Source organism: Falco punctatus (genome assembly GCF_963210335.1).
Source record: "Falco punctatus genome assembly, chromosome: 1".
Classification (NCBI taxonomy): domain Eukaryota; kingdom Metazoa; phylum Chordata; class Aves; order Falconiformes; family Falconidae; genus Falco; species Falco punctatus.
The window spans coordinates 107,468,231-107,484,516 of record NC_137580.1 but is presented as its reverse complement, the minus strand read 5'-3'; the positions used below and the strand labels follow the sequence as shown (position 1 = coordinate 107,484,516).

Genomic DNA, 16,286 nt, shown 5'->3' with positions numbered 1-16,286 from the left:
CAAATTTCCTTTTGTTTGGAGATAGGAAAAAAAAATAATAAAAAACCACCAGGTTTTAGGTTTAAACTTCTTCAGCCATCAATAAATACCACAGCCGGGGCTGAAACGCTGCCGGAGCATGCGTTGCCGCCCGGTCTCACCGGTACCTAACGTGGTCCCTTCCCCCGTGGCAGCAGGAAGCGCCCCCGCCGCCGCAGCCCCCCCCGGTTGCTCGGGGCGGAGCCGGGGCAGCCCGTCCTGTGCGTGCCGCGCCGTGCCGCGCCGTGCCGCCCGTCCGCCACCATGGCCGCCCCGCCGTCCGCCGCCGCCGCCCCGCCGCCCGCCCGCCGCTGCCCGCCGCTGCCCGCCGCCGAGCCGCTCCTCTTCCTGGCCACCCTGGCCCTCGGGCTGCAGGGCCCGCTCGCCACCCAGTACCTCTGGGACAGGCTGGGGGCCGAGCACGGCTACAGCGGCCCCAACGCCACGAGCCCCGCCGGCTGCGGGAACGGCAGCGCGGCCACCGAGCCCCTGCGGCAGGTGGGAGAGTGGGACGGGATGGGTCGGGATGGGACACGGGTGCTGGCACCTCCCCGGCAGCTCCGGCGTGGTGCTACGTGCTGCTGGCCCAGCGCCTCAGGAACCTGTTTCTCTTGCAGGAGGTGGAAGCGCTGGTCTCCCACTGGAACCTCTACATCAACCTGGGAGGCTTCTTCGTTGGTCTCTTCTCCGTGACTCTCTTTGGACCATGGAGTGACAGCATAGGCCGCCGTCCGGCTCTCATCCTGCCGGCAGCGGGTATGGCCATGCAAGCAGCCATCTATCTGCTCGTCATGTACCTGCAGCTGCATGTTGCCTATTTTCTCCTTGGACGTGTTTTGAGTGGTCTCATGGGAGACTACAACCTGATCCTGGCCAGCTGCTTTGCCTACGTGGCTGACACCAGCGACAAACGCACACGTACATTTCGCATCGCCATCCTCGAGGCATGCCTCGGCATCGCGGGCATGCTGGCCAGCATTGGTGGCGGCCAGTGGCGCAAGGCTCAGGGGTACATCAACCCCTTTTGGCTCGTGCTTGCTGTCAGTCTTGCTGCCACTCTCTACGCTGCTTTCTGTCTTCAGGAATCAGTGAAGCAGCAGAAACCAGCCAAGCTGTTCACGCTCCAGCATTACAAGGCTGTCTACAGGCTGTACACAGCCCCAGAACACCTGAGCTCCAAGCGGAAGCTCGCTCTTTACTCCCTGGCTTTCTTTCTTCTTGTCACAGTACATTTTGGAACCAAGGACCTCTTTGTTTTGTACGAGCTTGGCTCCCCTCTCTGCTGGGCTGCAGACCTCATTGGGTATGGCTCAGCCACCAGTTACCTGACTTATCTGAGCAGCCTGGGAGGGCTGTGGCTGCTGCAGCTCTGCCTTGAAGACACCTGGGTGGCAGAGATAGGATTGATCTCCAACATTTCTGGACTGGTTGTGATTTCTCTTGCTACTACAACATCACTGATGTTTACAGGTGATGTTGAATTCTTAAATCCCTGTATCTCAGGCTCTTAGCCAGTAAATGTGGGAGGCCAGTGTACTTCTGGGAGTTCAAGCACATGGAGGAAGTTCTGCCTCCATTTCAACCCATGTACCAATAAAACAGTGGCTTGCTAACTGTAAAGTTGGCCAAATGCTGAAGCTGAAAGTGTAGCCATACAGTTCCTAGAATATTAGGTTTCCCAGAAGCTGTATTACACTGCAGACACAGACTGAAGTGCATTATGAGATGCAGGAGGGTGAATCGAGACTAAATATAGCAGGGAGAAACTGCCTGGAGCTGCAGATTTCTGGGATTGTCTTTGGAGACTTGATTCTTCAGCTGAGCTTTCCCTAATGTGGTTTATCTTGCTTTGGAGACTTGATTCTTCAGCTGAGCTTTCCCTAATGTGCTTTATCTTGCTCACAGGTTATGGGATTCTGTTCCTTTCAATGGCAGCCACTCCAGTCATCAGAGCCAAGCTCTCCAAGCTGGTCAGTGAGACGGAACAGGGTAAGGAGTTAGGCAGTATGCTTAAGCAAGGCCCTGAAACACTTGTCTTCTTGGTACATTGAAACCAAACTGCTTTGGGAGGTTAGGATTTGCCTGGCTCATTTGGGCTCCTGTGCACCTGCATTTACCCATAGGCCCAGGGTAACATTTTATTTTTTCAGAATAATTGTCTTTGTTGATTTAGACTTGCTACGTTTTCAAGGTGAGGACAAGAGAAGAAAAGCAAAATGAAAAGTATTACATTCAAGGTCAGGAATAGTTCATTCATCCACCTGTTTGTTTCCAAATCTTTTACAAGGAGTAAGAGTTAAAATTAATTATATAACAAGCAGAAGATAGTAATTTCCCTGATCATAACTTTTTTTTTCCTGTAGATCAGTAACAGTGGGAAGAAACCCAGTGTTGTTAGAGGGTTATATCATTGACCATGCTGAAAGATCTTGGATAACCTGTAGGAGGAGCATATTTGCCTTTCTTCCAGTAATTTGTCTGGAAAGCTTGCACTTGCTGCTAAATGCTGCATAGGAATGCTTCTGCAGGCACACAGGGGAGAGGAGGGAAACAAGATGTGAGAGATCAAAAGGTGACTTTGCACAGTTTGTGTTTCTCATATAAGAATGAAGGTGGCACATACTTGACACCAGATTTATGATGCTAAAATCTATAAAGTGCAGTTTTCTGCTGTACTTAATGTTTAACAAATGATAAGATGTGCTTGGCTGTAAAGAGATCTATGTGGCCCTGTCTAAAGCATATACAATCCAGCTGATACAGAATATCCCTGGTCAGCTTTGGTGATACATGTTCTGGAGGTCAGTGAAGTGGTCCCAGCTACAGAGGAGCTGGGGTTGACGAGTTTGGCCTTCCAAGCTGGCACGGTGTGCCTGATTTCTGCTCCCAGCTCTGCTTACCACACTGATAATCAGACACCAGGTTTCTGATGGGAAGATTCACAGAATCCCACTGAAGGTAACACATTAAAAGATGTTTGCAGGCAGGGCTGTCTCACCGTTAACCTCTCATATCTTTTCCAGGTGCTCTCTTTGCTTCTGTTGCCTGTGTGGAAGGGCTGTGTTCACTTGTGGCTACAGGAGTGTTCAACTCTCTCTACCCTGCCAGCTTGCACTTCATGAGGGGATTCCCATTTCTCTTCGGGGCTGTAATCCTCCTTATTCCGGCAGCTATTCTTGGGTAATTTACTTCAAACCTCTAAACTTTGCCATAGGACCTGGGAAGTGTAACATGAAAAATACTATTTACTCTACTTAGGCTCACAGTTTTTTAAAGCATATTTTCAGTTACACTTGTGAGAGGGTGTGTAGTGCCCCAGTAAGCAGAGGTGCAGATCCAGTTCTTCTGGCATCTGAATCATAGAGATAAACCTGCAGCCCAAGCAACGTAGCTGCTGATATTCAAAGTGCTTCAGGGTCTCACTTCAACCTCAGAGTGGAATCCAAAATCTGGAACTGAATTTGAAAGTCCTTCTTTATGGAAGAGATGCAGCTCTCTTAGCAGTCTCTCTTCCTGTCATTTCTTTAATAACTAGAGCAAAAGCTGTGTCGTGATAGAAAACAAATCCCCTCATAAGTCCTGGGAGGGGGAATGTGTTGGGATTTGCAGCAGAAGTGCAACAGCTCCTGGCAGGGTCATTTTGTTCTGTTCCTTTGAAACTTTTAAAACTCACTTCATTCAGCGATGTGTGCCTTCTTAGGCTGACTGTTCTTTCTTTCTTAGGTGGATAGAAATCTGGGACTCAAACCATGACTACAGTCACTTCTCAGATGCTTCCCTGTCCCCTGCAGATGGCTGAGCAGCAACTTAGCAACAAGGAATTGGCCAGCTCAGCCGTGTCCATCTGAAGACTGCACTTTATTCTTCTGTTGAAGGACAGATTACCGTGGGATGGACACCCTGCTTGTCCTTACTAATTCTTAAATGCCAAATAGTTGGAAATTGTGGCTCTAACTACCAGTAGGAACTTGATTTGCAGATATGAATGCCTTCTCACCATTGTGTTGGCTCATTTGTCAGAGAAAACACAAGAGACCCAAAAGGCAATCAAGAGTAAAAGCTATTATTGGCCATTTGCAAGGCTGTTTAGTGGTTTGGGGGTTGGTGGGGGGGGAAGGTTCTGTGGCATGCTTTTAGTGGTGAGAGAGGACTGAATTCTGGTTTAATTGCCAAACATCTTCCCCTGTGAGTACTACAGTGTGCAGTAGATGAGCTGTTGGTGTGGTGAGGCCCAGAGCAAAGCCTGCAGAGTGAGACTGAAGCAGAGGTACCCAACAGCACGCTGCTGAGAAGTAAGGTCTGGGCTCCAAATCAGCGTGTTGGCAATAAAAGTCACACAAATGTCATGTGCCAGACTAGGCTCCCGCAGAAATCCTTCTGATGGTTGGTGTACCACAGGAGTGCTACTGCTCTCCTTACTGACTAAACTAACTTTAGCTTCGCAAGTTGGAGTTGGCTTAGGGAGAGAATCTAATGCATGAAGTGCTTGTAGTTAGGAGTGCCAGTGGCATGTCCTGCCTGTCTGTCTGCGGCTCAGCCAGGATTTCAAAGGTCTTTTTGAGAACTAATAGTTCACCTGAGAATACTACTGTGCAAGTAGGTGCCTTAATTGACAGTGGCCGAAACTGATGAAGTTAAGGCTAAAATTGACAAAATTGGGCCCCCCTAACTGAAGACCTTTACACTACAAATTTGAGGCCCCACCCCAGCTTTCATAAGTGTGCCCTAAACACTGCTCTGCATATGGCAGAGCCAGAAGCAGTCCTTCCTCATCGATACACAGTGCTGTTGCGATGAGCTGCTGTGGGGAACAGGACCAGTGTCTTTGGAGGTAAATTTTTTTGTTTTATGGGGCATAAATTTGTGTCAGTGACCTCAGTTCTGCTGCCCTTCTCAGGCTGTGTTTATGCCAGCAAGCAAACCCCATGTTCCTGGTACTCATAATTGTTCTTTTCAAAGCATTAACTGTATTGCCTCAATCCTATTTTCTTCAAACTGTCATAAACCAGCAGTCTGTGTACACTGTGTTGCACATACTGTTCAGATGCATGCAATAATGTCTTTACTGTGAAATTGTTTAGCAGACATGTTACTTTCAGAATGAATAAACCCTCCATTCTCTTTTATGGTTGGTTAAAAGATAGCTTTTCTTGTACAGCTGTTGATGTAATTTTCCCTTGCCTCATTCTGTGCTTCTCTCCATTATTTTCATGCTTCTTCCTTTATTGAAGATTGCAGTAAAGCAGCAGCGGGAAGTTATCTGCCTGGTGGAAAATGAGCGTGTGAGAGTCCCGAGTCAGGAAAAATGCGGGTTTGGCATTTGCAAGCAACCAAAGCTTGCTTTTCCCAAACACCAGAGTAAAGCTTGCAGGAGTGCCTGGTCTGTAACCTGTCCTTCAGTATGCAGTAAAGGTAAAATGCTTGCATTCAGCTTTGTTCCCTCTTCATTAGGAATTTGTGATAAAAGTAGGGGAGAAGCAGGAGGTGAAGAAGTAGGGAAGCTTTAAGAACTTGGTGTTATGCCACTTGATCCATGTAGTTACACCAGTGGACATAAGCAGGAGTTAGATGACTGATTGACGGGCTTACCCCAGAATTAGCCTCCCTGAGGAACAGGGCATGCTGTGAGTGTCGCATTAGATATTTGTAGCTGAACTGATTGTGAAGTAAATCTTCTCTACCAACAGACTCCACAAACGCCAATGCTAGCAGCTGCTCAGTGTTGTGCAGTGAAGTGAAATGCATGTACTGGCTCTGCTTTCCTGTTTGTGCAGTGTGCTTGCAAAGGAGAAATTCAATAGGAACTATTATGCTCTATTAAAAAATTATAACAAAGTTTTTCTAGGCTGGCCTCCAAGAACTGCAACCATGAAGCACATATACGATCCATGCCTTGTGGCTGTGGGCAGCAGGTAGGGTCCCTGGGGATGCAGGGAGCTACATCAGTCCATGCAGAGATGAGCGTGAATATGGGTCTGCACAGAGAATGGTGCCTGGAGAATGTCAGCTATGCTGTCCCTTCAGAGGATGAGAAAGCATGACAGCAAGAGAGAGCAAGTGTGAGAAGGCTGCAGGGAGAGAAGCATGTGACGCAAACAGAAAAGAGGTGGGGATTTAAAGTATAAACCAGATTTATTAATAATGTCTGATAGAACAACTTTAAATGCTTTCTTACATGACATAGCGAAGGAATAAGGAAGGGTGAGAACAGAATTAATTTTCTTGAGACTCTGCTCCAACTGGAGGGGGCCGGGTATGGGATGTTTTGCCAAGAGCAGGGTGAGTTCATTAAGGTGAAGATAACTGAATGGTGGGGAAACAGGAGGAGTCACGGTCTGGGCAGCTGGAGTATGAGATGGGATCTCGTTGCACGTGAGATACCTAACCTATAGAGAACAAGTAAATCTCTACATTGAATGGTGGGTGAGCAGGTTAATTGCTAGGGCGCTCCTAGGAAACAAGACACAATAATCTTACTGTGTGTTATTGTAGGGAGAAAAATCCTGAGGACTGTTTGTGTGGGACTCCTTCAGTGGCCATGGAGCCCTTGACATTCAATCAGTTACTCAAGGCTCCCTGAAGTAGCTCACAAGTAGCTTTTATCGTTTGGTGGTTTCACCTTTGGGCTCATCTGCTGGCTTCCTTGTATTTAATCTGGAGATTAGATAGGTTCTATTTCTGATGAAAGCGGGGCAGCTATAGCTACTAACCTTTCACTGGAGAGCAAAGATGCCATTAACAATGAGATGATAAGAACTATCCATAAAGCTGTGATTAAGCACCAGAATTTAACTTCCCCCCCCCCCCCCTTCGGCCCCCCCTCAAATGTTCATGGATCTAAGCCAAAAGTAAATGCGTTTGTGTTCCTGCCAGTTAAGGCAGGCAGCAAGGCTTCGGGGAGAGCCAGGAGAAGGACAAGTTGACTGAGAGTCCTCATTACCTCCTGAAGGAGTTGAGTTGTCTTGAGCAGGGGACAGGCGGAGGAGCTTGCTTCTTTTGCAGGGTGGTGCACCAGCCTGGTCTGCCGAGCGTCAGGGCAGGCTGGTGTTCCCTGGGCATGGCTTGCTTTCTCTCCCGTCTGTGCTCTGAACAAGGATGTCTTTCTGCATTACTCACTTTGTTCTGCATCAAAAAAGACAAACTCAGGTAGGAGCTGCGATTGCTGCTGTTGTTGAGAGCCTGCTCACCCTCCAGGCAGGTGTGAGAAGCAGAACAGGGCTGGGAGTGCAGAATTCAGGGGAGGTGTGTCGGGGTGACCGTGGTTCCTCACCTGCAGTGTTTGCCAGCCATGCTCCCAGCCGGTGCTCACACCTAGAAGCATCCACCTGCCCATTGCATCGACTTCGCTCTTTTCTGATACTTCAAGGTGAGTAGCTGCAAAAAGACCTGGTGGGTGTTGAGAAGAGGTGGGTAGAAAGAAGCTGATGCGACTTGGTATTGCATCCAGCAGAGAGTAGGGACAACCCTGAGCCTGAGGAGCTTAGCCAGGGCTGTCGGCGGTGAGTGGTAGTCAGCAAAGAGATACACCAGCTCGTTTTTGAAGGAACAGACCTTGGGACGTCTGCTGCGGAGCACCAACACCAGAATGAAATACAGCCTGTGTATAATAACTCCACAAGTACAGTGCAGCAATTAGCATCTTCTGTATCTGCATGGATACATGTTTTCCAGAGTCACAATCCAGCTTCTATGCCCTATAAGTACAGACCTGATGAAGTGGTAAAGCTGAGACATCAGATGGAGGGAAGGGGGTTGCTTTAAAAGCACTTTTTGCAAAGATCCTGCGGAAACGTCATGTGATCTAACCCCAAACTTCCATCGCCAGAGTTAAGAGCACAAATTGGTTTTGCAGCATTAGGAGGTGAAAGGCCCTCAGGGAGGAAGCGAGCTCCTGTGATAAAGGGACATTACTGGGAAAGAGAAAGCTTCTGCTGAGCAGTTTAGAAGGCCTCTGTGTGTTATCTTTCCCAGACATGGGGATTTTGTTAGGGCTTTGCTTTTATTTGCCCTTTCCTGCTCTCAGCTTCTGACCACAATGATACTCCTGTGGCACACGGCAGAGGCCGTATCGTGCTTATGGACTGTTCCTTCTCAACTGCTCTTCTCTCTCATGTGTCCTCTTGCTATGTATCCCTCACCAATTCCCCTGTTTTCCATCCTCAGAAGATCCCTTCTCTTCGGACATGCTTCTGGGGGATGCTGCAGCCATTGGCAGGGGTCCTGAACAGCATTGGTCTCCCTCGCACCCCCTGCATCGTGGGAGGCATGGCCTGCACGTCCTGCCACCCCATGGGAGGACGTGGAAGATGATTTGTCCACGCCAGAGTCCACCCTAGCTCACCAGGCACCGTGTAAGTGAGTACTGCATTTGGAGGGTGAAGGTGGGGGTTGATGATCCACCGGCCTTGTCTCAAGCCAGGGTACTAAGATGGGGAAAAATCTAGAGGGAGAAATTTGGCCCCACATAAAAAGGGGTAACCTGGGCAGTCTGTGGAGGGGATGAGGCAGCTGTGCTGGCTCTAGGTCTGCCCCAGGGAGGGCAAGCAGTCCAGGCCATTCTCCGACCCAGCTGACGAGTCCCGGGAGGAGCGGCCCTGGAGAAAGCGGATGATTTTGTCAATTGTGGCCTCCTGGTACTCGTGGGACCACCTGTATTGAAGGGGAAAATTTGATTTAATTTTTCCATTTTGCAAGATGCCACAGAGTAGCTCAGTTCATCTGGGGCAGGAGCCAGAGACCCCCGTCCTCCACTCCAGCTCTCTAGGAGCTTTCCTTTTCCCCATGGAAAATCGAGGGACACTGGATGCTGCAGGAAAGCCCCCTCCTGTGTGCCCTGCCAGACTGGAGGGCTACGAGCAGGTTGGGCTGCCAGCCCGGGGTGCTGGAGGGGAAGCAGGAGGTGAGAGGAACCCAGCTGAGCTGTGAATCCTGGCAGCATCACTCCTGCCCAGAGGGCTGGGGGCACAAGGGTGGGCGTTCTGCCAGCCGCGATGGGGTGGGCAATTCTGTTACCCAGGGGAGCCCCAAGCACAAAGACAGCAGAAGGGTTGTGCTGGAGACCTTTGCCCACCTCATGCTCTGGAATACCTGAAGTGACTCACCTCCCCTTTAGCCTGTTCTGCTTCCCTCATCTGTTTTTCCCAATTTCCTCATGCCCTTTGCTACTGCTTATGCAAGCCATTTTCTCCAGGTGCCAAGGAACCCCGTGGCACATGTTCCTTTTACTTACTTTATACCATTAAATTTCAGGACGGCCCTCATGTCCTTGGGAAGTGTTTCTGGGTCCGGCCACTCAAAATGGTCTGTAACGGGTACAATGTTCTTTCCAGAGTTCAGGGCTGTCACAATCTCCTGCAGGAACATGCTCAGGCTATGTCAGCCCATCACCAGCCCCATCCTGCTCCAACATCCACCACGCTCCCACCCGATGGTATCTCCTACCTTGTGCACCCAATCCTTGCACTCGGGGTCTCCCATGCATTTATCCAGTGCGTTCGGTGAGAGGACCAGCACAAAATTGCGGGCACTCATGACACTTTGGATCAGCTTGTCCTCAAACTTCCCTGCCTCCAGCTTCTCCACATCGATGAACACGCTGAAGCCGTGCAGCTGCAGGTGGACCTTCAGCAGGCTGGTGGCAAGAGGGAACAGCACTGTGAGGAGAGCTACTGCCAGCACCTGGCTTTCACATGCTCTCCCACCACATCGGCCAAGACATGAGGAGCAGCGAACAGAGAATGACACGGTCCTTGGGATGCCAGCCGCCCGCCCAGCCTGCGTACGGGTGTCTGCACCCATGCCAAAAACACGGGGAGCCCAACATTAGCTCCCTGCTGTGATCCCCTACAGCCTGACGAGCACAGCGTGAGAAAAGGGTAAGACAGTGTCAAAGAGGGAGAGGGTGGCAGTGACAGGACTGGGAATTAGCCTGTCCACCGTACAGCTTATGGCACATGCTGTCCCCATTTGCACTGCAGCTTTTGGCAGCCTCTCCCTCCTCCTAGCTCCATGCTCTTCCCACAGCTGATCACCAGCTTCGCTCTGGCCTTCAGCCCAGCTGCCGTATCATTGCCTGCAGGACTCACCTGGCCAGCTGTGACCCGGTGCTCCTCCGGTAGCTGATAAAAACATCAGTCCCGTTGGATGCAGTTTGCAGCGTTATAGGGGAGTGAAGTGTTTCTAGGCAGAGCAAACAGCAACTAAAAGTTAAAAATACCCAACAGCTCATCCCAAACAACCCTCGGCCACTCGCCCCCACCCGCTTGCTCCGGTGCAGCGTGCAGCAGCAGGACCCACACCCCTTGCAGCAGTGAGGATGCGGACACGGTGGAAACCCGTGTTGATGTGGCAGTCCTCCTGCAGCTGCTGCTCCGTCACCCGGTGCAAGAAGTTGCGGTTGATGCCGCACGTCAGCAGGTTGTAGGTGTACTGACGAAACTTGGGGTCGATGCCGCCCAGCCAGTCGGCCAGGTTGCTTCGGTCACAGGTGGAATAGTTTGCGAAGGTCTTCAGCTCTGTCAGCTCCCGGAAAAACCTGGCAGAGAAACAAATGAAAGGGTGGAGCGGAGGAGGAAAGGCTGCTGGACCAGGCAGGACCTAGAGACATTTGGTACCGCATCTCTTAACTGCACAGGAGAGAATGCAGCTACATGCTGTGGTGAAGGGTGAGCTAAAGGGATAGAAGAAGAGAAGAACAGCTGCGTGACTGCAGGAGCGTTGGTCCTCAGGACGCAGGGGTATGAGGAGCTCAGCCAAGGAAGAGAAGCTTGGGTAGGTTCCTGTCTTTCTGAGTAGCTTGCAGGATTCCACCTCCCTTGTGCTACAGGTGATCTCTCCCCATCCCACACCTCTCCCATGCATTGGTCCCGTTGCAGGAATCCCTCTGGGACTGCTGGAAAAGCCCTGGCAGTCCAGGTTTTGCTCCGTTCTTGTCTTTGCAAGAAGGGGAAGGTACAGACCTTTTCCCTGGTTCTGCCATTGTGGTGATGACCATGAGAGAGGCCAGCATGCCCCAGTGGCGATCCTACCTTTTCCGAGTGATGCTGGAGTCCATCCCCAAATCCTCCTGCAGCTCCTGCTCTGTCAGCCTCAGGAGGATGTCCCCATCCACTTGGTGGTCCTGCCAAGAGAAATCCAGGCTGGAAAGGTCCCAGGAAAAACTGTGAGATGTTTACACCTCTGCTGCAAGACTGGGCAAAAGGGGGCCCATCCAGGTGTCCCTCCTCCAGCCCACAGTCCTACCAGGAAGCTCTGGCAGTATTTGTTGAATCCGATCTGCTGCAGCCATGTCTGCACCTCGCAGGGCTTCCAGTTGGGAACTGTGGGCAGGATGCGCCGAGGAACCTCCTCCCCTATCATGCGCAGCACCTTTTTGGCCAGGGAGGAGGTGGTGCTGCTGGTGGAGTAGCACACCACCCTCTTCAGGCTCTGCGTAGCTCCAATTTCACTGAAAATCTGGGGACACAAAGGGAAGAGACATCACTCTGCTTTCCCTCCTCCTCCCCACAACCTGTGCTGGGCCAGCTGAGGACCAGGGCACGTGGTGAGCTCCCAGGGGAGCAAAAGACACCAAGATGCAGTCGTGGCAACCCTTCCCTTTTGCATCTCCTTCCTTCAGGCCAACCTACCCTTTACCTTTGTTTGCTTCTGCCTGGTTTTGATGGCAGCCTCCATGCAGAGGTAGAAGGCAGCGATGCACTGTGCTTCCAGCCGCGAGCTGTCCAGCAAGGGTACCAGCCGCTGCAGGTCGTCTGCCGTCCTCCCCTGGCTGTTGTCGCTGCTCCCCAACATCTCACAGGCAAACTGCTCTGGATCCAGCGAGGCGATGAACGGCTCCACCAGAGCCAGCGTCCCCGAGCGCTCCACCTCCTTCTCGATTTCTTTGTTGGTGGCCAGCACCGTGATGGCCAGGCATGCGTGCAGGCGGATTTGTTCATCATCTCTTGAGAACACCAGTGGGAAAAGCCACTCCGCCGCCCTCTTCTCGATCATCAGGCGCTGGTTGGCCTGCCCTCCGTACATGGCACAGTTGGCCAAAGCCATGGCGCAGTGCCGCAGCACGATGGGGTCCGTCCAGCGGCACCAGTAGAGGATAGCATCCAGGCCTCCATCCGAGATGAGCTGGTAACAGGTCTCCTCAGTGTGTTTGAACATGTGCTCCAGGATACCGGAGGTGCTCTGTGCTAGCTGAGGAACATCTCGCTCCTTGGCTAAGTTCAGAATCACTCCCAGACCGATGCGAGCGAGCCGATCCCTGCAGGAAGGAGAGGCACAGGCAGATGAGGTGCAGATGGCCACGCAGGGAATGAGAACAGTGACTGGCATGTGAACTCACCCCTCCCCGTGCTTTGGTGGCGTTTGCCCCCTGACAGCCAGATGTTACCCTGTAGGACACAGCTGCCAGATAAGCTGTCAGGCTGCAATGCAGTGAGATGTGACAGGAAGAACTTGTCTCGATCTGATGGAAGAGCTTGTGATGGGACAGGGCAGGGAGTACATAGCCCAGGACCACCATGCCAGAGGCTCTTGTGCTCGAGGTAAAACGTACGAAGTGATTAACAGTGCAGGGTAGGCTAATGCCAGCCTAGAAATAGATCTGCTTAGTCAGCTCTGCTGGGTGTGTGTGAGCTGCTCCGTGTTTGGGGGTGAAAACTCCTTTGTCCCTGACCAGTGCTGTCCTCTAGCTTTTCTCCAGATTGGTGCCAAGCTCAGGACAGGGGTTTCACCTCTGGCTGAGCAACCACGCAGAACTGCGCACTGGGGTGTGTGAGAGATGGGGATCTGCCTGCCCTGGGATGGCAGCGTGGAGGCAGTTCGGGGGAAAGCTGTTTATTTCCTCAGCCCTGCGCACTCCTAGAAGAGGACAGCAAGAGCCTGGGTGCGGGTGGCTGAGGGCCACCAGCTGCTGCTCAGCCATGGCTGGCTTTGGGAGCCCTGTGCTGTAAGGATAGTCTTAAAGTGACACCTGAATGGAGCTGTGCCCTAAAAGGGGGAAATGATGGACTCTTGGCTGCCCTCCCACGAGCTTGCCTGGGGCAAGGGGACATCTCCATCTCTGGCCTTAGAAATGACCCGGTTGGTGCTGTGGTGGAGCTGCTCTGTTCCCAAGGGACAAGCACTGGTGCAGATGTCCCATGCCATGCTGCTCACAAGGGCAGTGGCACATTTGGCCCCCAGCAATGGTGGGGTGAAGGCACATCAGCTTCTCTGTGCTGGCAGGCGGGAAGAGCATTTCTGGGAAGCTTGTGGCCCACACGGCTCATGCTGACCTTGGGGTGGGTTTGGCAGCAAATGCTCTGGAGAGCTCTGGAAAAAAAAACCCCAGTCCTCAGCCTGGGACTGGCTCCAAGCCCAGACTTGGCCACTGAGCTGGATGACAAACACAGCCCTGCCAGGTCCCTGGTTCCCCGCAGCCATGGGATGGAGCCAGGACCAGTCCGGCTCTGGGCTAAGCACCACTGCTGCCGTGCATGGATGCTGGGAGAGATCGCTAAACCAGAAGCTTGGACCCAAGTGGGGGACCCTAGGGGGGGACCCTACCCCTCCCTTCATTGCTCAGAGGTTGATGGTGGGTCAGGCTGTGGGGAGCAAGGGGCTGGGGGCCTACAGCTGCCCCGAGACCTTGGCCTGTGAACTGCTCCTAGAGCAGAGACAGCGACTCCAGCAGTTGCTTTCTCTTGCCAGGAAGCTAAATGCTGAGCTCAGACCGTGCCAGGGATGTTTCCTGGGATTAATTCCTCTCTAATGGACTTTCCTGATTTAGCTGTTGCTTCTTTTTCCCTGCCAGCGTGTGCAGCAAGGCCCCGGCTGTGAATCCACAACCCCACAGCAAGACACATTGACCATGAAGTTTGTCCAGGCTTCCTCCATGCGTGCCCAAAGCCCTGTCTGGGTCCAGCTGGGCTTGGCCGTGCTGAGGGAGAGTGGAGCTGGCAGAACCGTGTGGAGGAGAGAAGGGCCTGATCCTGACCCAGCTCGTGACAGGTATATGGCTCCTCTCTGGGACCAGCATGCTGGGCAGTGCTGCCAGGGAATGCTGAACCAGACACGGGGCACAGCAGAGAGTTTGTCTGTCAGGGGACCTTGCGGGAGGGTGTTGACGGTGTTTGAAGGGTGAGCTGTGTGTGGGTGCTGCATCAGCAACTGCTGTGCATTTAGATGTGTTGGGTGCTATGTGAGCACATGCAGCCTTGTAACCGTGCTTGTATGTACACACACGCACGCACACGCTCTCCCCTGGCCTGTGCTGATGCTTTGTCAGAGCCAGCCCAAAGCTTCTCATCTGTCCTGGGGAGCAGCACATGCATCTCTAGCCTCTGAGCTGGGGGCCATGAGCTGGGGGGGCTCCGAGGGCCGCTGGCTGAGCAGCCCCCTCCTTATGGCCTCACTCCAACCCTGGTCAGCCACAGAAAGGCTCTGGGGACTGGCTTTTGTCCTCCTCCTCCTGCTGCAGTTATGGTTGAGGGGGTATCATGTCTCGTCCTTGGGACAGAAGCTCTGGGCCAGCCAAACCGACCCAGCTCAGCCATGAAGGGTGTCTTTTCTGGGTGGCCCCCAGCTAAGGGTGGCTCATGAGGACACCCCGATCCTCACCATCATCCCTGAGCTGGGGCTGGTTCTCCTCCCTCCAGCCCTGGGGATGCAGGTTGTGCTATCACCAGGGTGTGACCAGCAAGTCAGGGATCCCTCTGTGCAAGTGCTGGCTGCGGGGGGCTGTGGTGTGGAGCCCAGGGGGTTTGATGCACCAGGAGCACCCAGAGCAGGGAAATTTGGGGAGTGTGGGTAGGATGGGTGGAGGAAATCCCTGCTGTGCTCGGGGCAGCAGGCGAGCCTGCGGTGGGGGGGGGTTGTGCCTGGCAGGGCAGGGGGCTTTTTGCAGACTCACCTGTTTTCTGCCACCAGGATCTGCTCCAGGAGTTTTCCTGCCTGGCACTTGGTCTCCAGCTCCGCTGTGTACAGCAGGTTCAGCAGCAGGTCCAGGCCCCCCTCCAGGCGGATCACATCGCACAGCACTTTGGCCACATCCCTCCCCAGCGTGGGCATCCCCCAGGCTTCCTCCACCAGCTGGAAGACCTCGGTGATGGCTCTCCTCAGCTCCGCGGGGCTGGCTGCCTGCTTGGCACGGGCGATAGCATGGTGCAGGGCAGGCAGGATCCGGTCCAGGGCTGCCCGCACATCCATGTTCACCCCGGGGGAAACCTCCTGGTGCTCCCTGGAGCTGCTGCTGCCTGCCCAGCTGCCGGCCTGGCTCACACACTCAGGCACCACCAGCCTCTCCGCACCCGACATGGCGAAGAACCGGCACAGTTTATAGAGGGAGACGAGCAGGGTGAGCACCATCGGCATCTCCTAGCGCAGCATCCTTGGTCACCTGCCCCCTGGGAGGGCCACCACGCCCTTTGGGGGGACCCAAGGTGGCTGGAGGGGAGACACAGGAGGGGGGACGGAGCTGGCCAGGGGTCCAGCCGAAGGGCCAGGCTGCCAGCTCCCTCTCCCCTCCCTGCCCTGCCGGGATGTGGAGCGGGAAGCAGTGGCAGGAGCCGCCTTCCCAGAGTCAGGCTCAGCATCTCCGGTCCTCAGGGGCTGATGTCACCCCGCGCAGGCGCCGCCTTTCCAAGGAGGGGCTCATCTCTGGACAGCAGCATCTCCATCCTTGCTGCAGATGCTCCGGCATCCCCCTGGACCCCTCCTTCCACAGCCCTCTGCCTGCCCAGCGTGTCCCTGTGACGCATCTGTCCCCCACCCTTGCCCAGGCTGCTGCGGAGCCTGTGGTCACCTCCACGGCAGGCAGGGACCCCCACACTGCTTTTGCAGCAGGTCTTTGGGACGCTCTACAACCGGCAAAGGGGGCACAGGGTGGAAGTAAAAGGCCAGGCACGGTGGTGGCTGTGGTCACAGTCAGGTTGTGGCCATCCTGGCACTGCATTTTGAACCCATTTGGTATCAGTGCAGAGGGATAAATAACTCCCTTTGCCTGGTGGAAATTCAGAGCAGCTTTTCTGGGTGGGCTCAGGATTTGCATGATAAAAGAAAGAGAAAGAGCGGAGGCTCACTGGGCCCCTTTTCTTTTCTTTTTTTTCCAGGCCAGACGTGCTCAGGGCAGAAATGCTTTGGATGCTTCTTGTCTGTGTTGGGAGGAGCAGCTTAAATCCTTGGCTTCAAAACCAGGTTGTTGCCAGCTCAGACTGAGACTTAAATTCAAGTTGATGTTTTGATGCGACAGAGTCGCTTTTAATCCTCTCTGAATCCACTACGCAGGGATAGACAGA

The 16,286-nt window shown here is 53.3% G+C and overlaps 2 protein-coding genes across 3 annotated transcripts; one reads left to right on the top strand and one right to left on the bottom strand.

Annotated features, from left to right (window-relative positions):
• The first annotated feature begins 262 nt into the window (after window positions 1-262).
• Window positions 263-5,144, top strand: SLC46A1 (solute carrier family 46 member 1). Its single transcript, XM_080379908.1, is given in 6 exon segments — window positions 263-516; window positions 636-1,488; window positions 1,924-2,007; window positions 3,042-3,198; window positions 3,742-3,790; window positions 3,792-5,144. Coding segments are annotated over 6 exon segments (1,452 nt in total). The 5' UTR covers window positions 263-282; the 3' UTR covers window positions 3,867-5,144.
• A 129-nt stretch (window positions 5,145-5,273) lies between these two features.
• On the bottom strand, window positions 5,274-16,282 carry SARM1 (sterile alpha and TIR motif containing 1). Of its 2 annotated transcripts, XM_080379859.1 has the most exons (9): window positions 14,903-16,282; window positions 11,653-12,271; window positions 11,260-11,472; window positions 11,046-11,137; window positions 10,317-10,552; window positions 10,104-10,197; window positions 9,460-9,649; window positions 9,248-9,369; window positions 5,274-8,667 (listed from the first exon to the last, which is right to left on the bottom strand). In XM_080379859.1, exons 1-9 carry the CDS (start codon window positions 15,361-15,363, stop codon window positions 8,538-8,540), a joined length of 2,157 nt encoding a protein of 718 aa, XP_080235985.1. In that variant the 5' UTR covers window positions 15,364-16,282; the 3' UTR covers window positions 5,274-8,537. The 2 variants fall into 2 exon arrangements, with proteins under 2 accessions (XP_080235985.1, XP_080235986.1); XM_080379860.1 differs by lacking the exons at window positions 5,274-8,667; window positions 9,248-9,369; window positions 9,460-9,649; window positions 10,104-10,197 and having other exon boundaries at window positions 10,415-11,156.
• Window positions 16,283-16,286: the final 4 nt, after the last annotated feature.

Excerpts from the sequence above, each read along its gene's own strand:
- SARM1 (XM_080379859.1), bottom strand. The coding sequence starts at position 15,363 with ATGCCGATGGTGCTCACCCTGCTCGTCTCCCTCTATAAACTGTGCCGG. Across the intron at positions 11,473-11,652 it reads CCAGGCAGAAGCAAACAAAG|ATTTTCAGTGAAATTGGAGC; the intron begins GTAAAGGGTAGG and ends TTGTGTCCCCAG. Across the intron at positions 8,668-9,247 it reads CTGAAATTTAATGGTATAAA|GTGGTCCCACGAGTACCAGG; the intron begins GTAAGTAAAAGG and ends CCTTCAATACAG.